This window comes from Rattus rattus, chromosome 10, assembly GCF_011064425.1.
Source record: "Rattus rattus isolate New Zealand chromosome 10, Rrattus_CSIRO_v1, whole genome shotgun sequence".
NCBI classification, from domain to species: Eukaryota; Metazoa; Chordata; class Mammalia; order Rodentia; family Muridae; genus Rattus; species Rattus rattus.
Window position 1 is genome coordinate 61787468 of NC_046163.1, and position 8259 is coordinate 61795726.

The window sequence follows — 8259 nt, forward strand, 5'->3', positions numbered from 1 at the left end:
CTTGTCTATGAGACGAGGCTGGCACTGCACAAGAAGATGCGGCTGTCTCTGGAACAGGGAGGAGAAGAGAGCACAGATCTATCCTCGAGTTTCTCAGCATTAGGATATCTTTCTTCAGTGAGTGATTCCACTCACTGATGGGAGGATTCATGAGGTCTCTTCAGTTGCAGAGAGGCTCAGGGAACCTTTGACCTGCCACCTGCATCCAAATGCTAATGCTGCAACTCTGAGCTCCGGGGAGCTACAAGAATGCCCTGCCTTTGACTTGGACACAATGAAGAAGCCACTTAATGAGCAGGGGACCTCAGGCTGTGGCCACAGGTGCACTGAGGTCCAGGATGTGGCACAGGAGGGGACCCATATTGCTATTACTTCTTACCAGGTAGTTAGGGCAAATCGAAGTCATTTTCCAAAATGTCCTTTCTTCCGAATTTTTGCAAAATGGAGAACAATTTTGTATATTGTGTCTTGGAAATGCAGCATGGGCAGGGACGGTTCAGCTCACACCTGTGATGCTTCTCATTTGGATTCCCAGACAGGCAGGACTTGCTGCACTTGGAAAAGTACAGATTTTACGCCACTGGTAAAACTCTATTTTCTATCCTCGTCAGATTCTGTGGAGTTGAGACCCAGTAGCTCAAATTGCTGCTGATGACTCTAAATCTCTGGCTCTGGTCTCCACTGATGACATTTTAAGTGGCCAGGCATCATCTCCTCTTCGCTATGCCCCCAGAGTAAGAAGAAGCAATTTGCCCTTGATCCCTGTGGCTGGTCCCATGCTGATTTCCATGCAAAGCTGGCTCATGAGCGATACCCCAGTTAGCTGCCAAATTGCCTTGTGGTTACGATCATTTCGATGCTGCAAAGCGCACGTTATTATTCTCTCTAATCCAGAAGTACCGAGATGTAGGCGTGTTTTCCTCTGTTCCAGTGGCTGTCATCAGTGGTGGGCTGATCTTCCAACCAGTTGTTGGAAGGTTCAGATGAAAGAGATGGGGGCTGGTTGAAGTTCCTATCAGTTCAGAGAATTTCCATCTTCGTGCATTGGAGCCAGAATTCATAAGATAAAGTGACCAAGTCCTTTGAAAGCACAGAACAGCTGTGGAGAAAATGAAAGCATTTTGGGTCTTCCCCCATTTAACGCTCTGAAGAGGATTTCTTCCTTTTAATAATGATTTTGTTTTAGAGGCAACATAAGAAAGGGCAGGGTTGAAAGAATTCTAACTTTAATCCCGGCACTTTTAACAGTTCAAGGTTTTTACCGTGGGCTGTTCTGGCTGCTCTAATCCCATCACCAGGGAAAATTCAAGGGTTTTAGAAATGCTATGCCAGCAACCACAAGCAAAGAGCAAACACATTAACAAATTATAACACAAGGAGGGCTGGAGAGGTGGCTCGATGATTAAGAGTACATATTGCTCTTTCAGAGAACCCAAGTTCCGTTCTCAGAACTCTGATTGGGTGGGACTTTACAACTGCCTGTAACTGCAGATCCAGAAGGTTGGAAACTTCTGGCCTCTTTAGGCACCTGTGCTCACATGCATGTACACGCACACACACCCAGAACCCCCACCCTTAAAAATAATACCTTAAAAAATTCCACCTTTAGGAGTGACTAAAGAAGTTGTCCCTACCCAGCTTGTAGAGTTAGTCTGGCCCATCATGGTGGTTACTGGACCTTGATTTACTCGTTGGCAAAAGAAACAATTCTGGCTTGTAAATGTGAAATGAAGTCTGTGATGGGTTTCCAAGGAAGGCTTTCCTCAACCTAACCTGAATGTGCCTCTTTACCAGCTGATGTTCTACCTGAATACCTAGACTTACAGGGATAGAGTATGAGAATACGATCAATTAAGCCACCAAGAGTGACAAAGTAGGGCATGAAGGACTTGGGTCCATCCATGATGATAACTCTAGCCAGTCACCATTAGTTACCTGAAATCCCAAGCTAAGGGATTTTAACTGAAGACAGTGTAGAACTAGTAGATATGTGTACTTTGGGAATGATTTGATAAGATTTGACACTTTTAAAAGATTTATTTCATTTCATGTATGTGAGTATTTTTAAGCATGTATGTATGTGTACAATGTGCATGGCTAGTGCTAACAGAGGTCAGAAGTCAGAAGAAGGTGTCTTATCCATTGGAGCTATAGTTATGGATGCCTTTGAGTTACCATATTGGTAGGTGATGGGAGCCTGACCTGGGTTCTCCGAAAGAGCTCACCCTTCCTCTCTTGCTCTCCTTCCTTCCTTCTTTCCTCCCTCCCTTCCTTCCTTCCTTCCTAACTTCCTTCCTTTCTTCCTACTTCCTTCCTCCCTCCCTCCTTCCTTCCTTCTTCCTTCCTCCCTCCTTCCTTCCTTCTTCCTTCCTCCCCCCCTCTTTCTTTCTCTCTCTCTCTCTTTCTTTCTTTTCTCCTTCCTTCCTTCCTTCCTTCCTTCCTTCCTTCCTTCCTGTCTTTCTCTCTCTTCCTCTCCCCCTTGTCTTCTTCTCTTTTGATGGGTAACTCTAAAAACATCGTGGGGAAAAGGTGGCAGGTACCATATTAGAAGCAGGGATATCATTGCAGTTGTCCAGGTTTTGGCTAATTATGCCATAGAGTTGGAGACAGAGAAACATCAATAGCTTATGGTGATGAATGGGCGGCAGGGGTAGAAGAAACATCGATCAAGGGGTCATTAAGTTCTCAGTTTGGTAGACTGCATTGACAGGAACATCTTTCTTCTAAAGAGAGATGATATGGTATGGACAGAGCCTATCCCATAGGAAGGAAAATAATGAGCTCGATTTGAAGCCTGTTGACTCCAGGGATCTGGAACATGTCTAAGTAAGTGTGTCCAGTGTCAGCTTGACATGTCACCTTGAGCTAGTGAGAGCTCGAGGGTGGAGGGATCTGACTTAATGAGTTTCTTCTCACTGCCAGCTTGCTCTGTCCATGCTGTCACATGGTAGGTGCAAGACTGGTGGGAGGGAGCTCTCTTTTATGGAATTACTGAGAAGATATAGACACAGATTTGAAGGGATTAAACAGGTTCCGGCTCCATAGGGCTGCCAGGTCATGGCTTTAGATGAGACAGCAATCCTTCTCTCAAGCTCTTATTCCTGCTTCTGATAAGACCCAGTTCCATTCTCTCCTCTGCACGTAGTTTAATCTGTAGTTAGAATGGTCAACTTCCTCATCTCTCTAAGGTGGTTTTGTGTCAAGAGGATTTTATGGTTTCTTGTGGCATGACCATGAGTATTTCTAGTGATCTGTGTCTATTGTATGTGCATACGTGCATGTAGGGGTATTATATATGCATATACACACATTCACAGGCATTCATATGTATGTAGTAATTTTCATAGGTATTGATGACCATAAAATTTATATTACTGTGAAATGAGTAACAGTAATTTTATTTAAATTGTCTTTATAGTTAGCTTTCTCCTGCCCCCAACACTGTCTCATAGCAACTCACAGTGCTTTGAAGGACTTGATTGGTTTCTTTGACTAGTCAATCTACTTTTCATAACTTGCTACCAGTGTGGTTATGGTCAGAGTCTGGGCTCTGGTAGCCATAACAAACTAATCCGTCAGTCCTCAATAAGCCAACTATATAGACAAGTACTAGTGAAAAGGAGCTCTTTATTCAGTGTGGCTGTCTTGGAGGAAGAGCAAGGATGTCTAGTGCAAAGGGTATGCATAATTAAGTTCTCCTGGTCAAAGTACGGTCCTACCTGTCAGTGATCCATCATTATCTCTGCCCTAGTTGCTTCTGCAAGATGACCTGACAGTTTGTTAGGGCTGTGTGATGAAATCTCTTCCCAGGAGACAAGTTACTCTCTGGCTGGCACCGAGGTCCCTCACCTTTTCTTTCTTCCAATATGGGTCTCCTAAGGAAATTCCAGTTTCTTGGGGTACACTGTTTGAATTGACTGAGAGCTAAAGGGAGAGACACAAGTTTCTGCTTTGAATATGTCCTTTCTGACAGGAGGGTTACAGAGTATAATCAGAAGAGAACATTGGGGTTGGGGATTTGGCTCAGTGGTAGAGTGCTTGCCTAGCAAGCGCAAGGCCCTGGGTTCGGTCCCCAGCTCTGAAAAAAAAAGAAAAAAAAAAAAAAGAAGAGAACATTGGAATTGCTAACATCCCAGAAAAAGATATAAAGTACTAGAGCATGGTAGATCAGACCCTGCATTCAGCATCTGCCAGAGATGTATTTACCCTGGACATGTAAGGCTTTGCTAAGTTACTTGACTTCTGAAGTACACAGCTCCTCTTTGTGTAAAAAGAATGATATCAATCATTGTGAGGAATTATGAAAATAATGAGTCTGTGGATGTAAGGCCCTGAGCTGTTCATGTGTAGTAAAGACTGAGTACTTGCTAAGTGGCAGTTGAGAAGGAGAGCTTGTGGAATCACAGCATGTTGGCATCATTAGAAGAGTTCGTAGGGAGCCTGGACTATAACAGCCCCGAGCTATGCATTCTGGGTGACTGTGCTTTTGTGTGTTCCCTGCTTTGTTAGAGGAAATGCAATATTGCTGGAGTAGGAAGAGAGTGTTCGTTCAACAGGACTGGAAATGAACACATGCCCTGTCAGCCTGCTCCTCAGACTAGTGAAGCAGTGACAAGGGTTCTTAGAAGACTTAGCTTCTTCAGCTGTAAAATAAGAGAATTCAATAGCCCCGTGTGGTACCTATTTACCTAATAGCTGATAGCTAGGCCCTGGGGCTGTAAGTCTGAACTTCTCAGGCACCCTCTTATCCTTCATGGACTTCAAGCCAGTGGGAGAAATCAAGACAGGGAGTCCTCAAAGCGATTGGAAAGTTGCCACTCAGAGATGCTTCAACGGGGAGGTGAGCCTGGGTTTTATACACATGAAAGGAAGACTCAGATGTTACCCAAGAGGCCTATCACAGTTTTCCAAAGACATAGATTTTTAATTGGCATGGGGCGCCATCACCCTGTGAATGTGGTCTGAAGGATTTATGTAGTCTGGCCTGGCTGTTTGGGGTCACTGTGATTCAACACACAGGCTTATGGCATCATCCCCTGCAGGTACGATCACTTCGGCCACTTTAACCAGATCCCACCCTGCAACACCCATCCTCTCCTTCCTTTCACATAAAAGAATTAGTTATGCCTTCACTCTTAAGAACCAGCCACCCTCTAATCCACTTAAACGTCTCCTTGTGTTTGACTTAAGAGGCATCACCCAGCACTCCCAGGCCCCTTTTGGTGAGTGGGTGGCTTTTAGGTCTTTATTTGAACATTTGGACAGCACTGGGGGCTGGCTGCACCACTTTGAGGACTTCTGGGACTCTGGGGACAGCCTTCTATTCCACACCCTTGTCTGCTCCTGTCTACTTCAGCTCTGTCTTCACTTTTCTCCTATCTGAGTCTTTGTCCTTGTATACACAGACGTGTTGACTAACCTGTCCATTACTGGTGTGCTGGCTGCTTTTGTGAGCCAACTTGACACAAGCTAGTGTCATCAGAGAGGAAGGTGTCTCTGTTGAGGAAATGCCTCCATGAGATCCAGCCGTAAGGCGTATTCTCAATGAGCGATCAATGGGGGAGGGCGCAGCCCATGGTGGGTGGTGCCATGCCTGGGCTGGTGGTCCTGGGTTCTACAAGAGAGCAGCCTGAGAAGGGAGGGGAAGCAAGCCAGTGAGCAACATTCCTCCATGGCCTCTGCAGCAGCTCCCACCTCCAGGTTCCATCCTTGCTTGAGTTTCTGTCCTGGCTTCCTCCAGTGACAGATTAGGAAGTGTAAGCCAAATACACCTCCCCTCCCCAATTTGCTTTTTGGTCATGGCGTTTCCTTGCAGTAGATTGAATAGATTCATTTCCTTGCAGTAGATTTAATAGATTTGTTTCCTTGCAGTAGGTTTAATTACTGATCCAGAAAGAGAGCATCCAAAGCTGTGTCATTTGTTCCAACCTTCCTTTCTCTGGGCAGTATGGGTTGACAGACATCATCTTTGATCTCTCCCCATAGACATCAATGCATCTCATGATGAACTCATCTCTTTCTTTTTTTTTTTTTTTTTTAAAAAGAATCTATTTGTTTATTAAAAGTTATTTTATTTATTGAAAGTCACGATCTGGAACATTCAAATCAGTTCTCCTAGGAAGGTGACTTGGGGGAGATTTGGTGCAAAGAGCCAGCAACCTGTGGGCAGTTGAAAGATGCTGAGTTGCTGGGGCTCGCCAGCCGGACCAGGCAGGGCGCTCTGCCCTGCAAGGTGTGCTGAGTGGTTGGAGACCCTGCTAGCCACACGCTATCTGGAAACTTTCTTCTTCTTCCTCTTCACCGGTGCACTGTCCGGTGCAGTGTCTACTGCCACTCCTCCTGGCCTCTGCAGCGTCTTCTTTGCTCTTCTCTTCCTGGGCTTTGGGACATCATCCTGGGTGTCTGGTGTCTGCATACGATCCTCTGCAGCCTCCACAGAGGCATCAGAACACTCGTCCCCACTGGGGCCTCCAGGCTGCAGCTCGGCTTGGTCTCTCTTCTTGGCCGCAGGCCCCCTCTCTGCTTCCACTCGCTTCTTCATTTTATGCCGCTTAGTCTTGTGTTGGGGAGAGTTCTCTACATCTGTGCCTGCTGCCTCTTTGGTTTTTTTCTTTCCCTTTTTCCATTCAATGGGGGTCTCTGAAAGGTCAGACCCTGGAGCTGCGGCCTGTGGCTTGCTCTTTAACTGGGCCATCCTCTTGGCAAAATATTCCTGGATGGTGAAGGCACTGGTTGTGGTCGTGGTCGTGGTCAGGGAGGTGTCCGCCTCATCCGCAGTGGAGTTGCTGCAGCCATCCTGAGCAAGCTTCTTGTTCCTCCTTTTTCCAAAAATACAATCCAGGTCGGTTTCGCTCCGAGAGGACAGGTCCTTCCCTTTGGTGAATTTCATATAATGAACCCGGTTTTTGGAGATTTTGGATTTTTCTTCAAGGCTAAGAGATTTCTTTTCCTTGTTGTCTGAGGAATCTGCTGTTTCCTGACCATGGCAGGTGTTGAGTGCTGCCAAAAGCTGGTTGAAGTCATCCTGGTGAGCAATCCAGTTGTCTTCATTATTGTTTGTAGCTCCAAGTCCCAGGTGGTTATTTTTAACTTTAACTTTAATATGTTCTGTGGCTCCTTGCTCCTGAGCCCCCAAACCCTTTCCTTTAGACCACCCCATCTTCTCAAGCATCTTCTGGCCAAACTTGGAATCATCATTACTCCACGCAGTATTTCTGGGATCCACAGCCCATTTCTGCTTCCGCCGACGCTCCGCTAGCATCGACATTGTCGCAAGTCTGTCGAGCGCTGCCTCTGGTCTGGCGCCCAGCGGTTATGAGGAGCCTGAAGTGCAGTTAGGGGAAGAAGTCGCTCATAGAGCACGCCGGTCCAGAGTTTCACTTTCGGGCGATACTACTCGAACTCATCTCTTTCTAAAGTCCTGCCTGTGGAGTGACCCCTCATCTGCTGGACAGCACAGCCAGAAAGAAAATCAACCTGGCCCTTTCCTTGAGGGTCTCATGATATTCTCATTGGCGACTTTAACTGAACTGTCTCTTACATTCCCTGCATCCCTATCTCCCTGCATCCCTATCTCCCTGCATCCCTATCTCCCTGCATCCCTATCTCCCTGCATCCCTATCTCCCTGCATCCCTATCTCCCTGCAGCCCTATCTCCCTGCATCCCTATCTCCCTGCAGCCCTATCTCCCTGCAGCCCTATCTCCCTGCAGCCCTATCTCCTTCTGCATCCCTGCTCTTACTCTTGTGTCTTCTCTCTTAGGATGCTGCTGAAAGTTCTACTGTTGGATAGGTGCCTACAGAAACAGACTTCTAGTAAACAACCTAGTCTTCTACCCTCATATACTTCATAAACACCCCTGCCTGTGTGTGTGTGTGTGTGTGTGTGTGTGTGTGTGTGTGTGTGTGTGTGTGTGTGATGTAACAGTCCCTGGAATAGGTTATGTTACATAGAAATGAGAGCTTTGGCAGATGTAGTCAAATTGGCTTTTAATTAATCAAAAGGAAGATTATCCTAGAGGGTCTGGTTAATCCAGGCGAACCTTTGGAAGAAGGTCTAGAATTCTCTTGGCTTTCAGTAAGATGAAGTGGTTTCTGGCAGGGTTGGTTGTATTGCCAGGACCTATGGAGGACTGAAGAGGTGAGAACAACCCCAGATGGACAGCCCGAGAGGGGCCTTTAGTTCTGTAACTGCAACTCAAGTCTGCGTATGCCCATGTGATCTTGGACAGTGACCCAGTCTCCAGACAGGATACGTTCA

The 8259-nt window shown here is 46.3% G+C and overlaps 1 protein-coding gene across 2 annotated transcripts; it reads right to left on the reverse strand.

The window, feature by feature from the left end:
- Window positions 1–6237: 6237 nt before the first annotated feature.
- On the reverse strand, window positions 6238–7361 carry LOC116911162 (PIN2/TERF1-interacting telomerase inhibitor 1-like). 2 transcript variants are annotated; one of them, XM_032915024.1, is made up of 2 exons: window positions 6841–7361; window positions 6648–6739 (listed from the first exon to the last, which is right to left on the reverse strand). In XM_032915024.1, the coding sequence occupies exons 1-2, from the start codon at window positions 7265–7267 to the stop codon at window positions 6648–6650; spliced, it is 519 nt and encodes a 172-aa protein (XP_032770915.1). In that variant the 5' UTR covers window positions 7268–7361. The 2 variants fall into 2 exon arrangements, with proteins under 2 accessions (XP_032770914.1, XP_032770915.1); XM_032915023.1 differs by having other exon boundaries at window positions 6238–7361.
- Window positions 7362–8259: the final 898 nt, after the last annotated feature.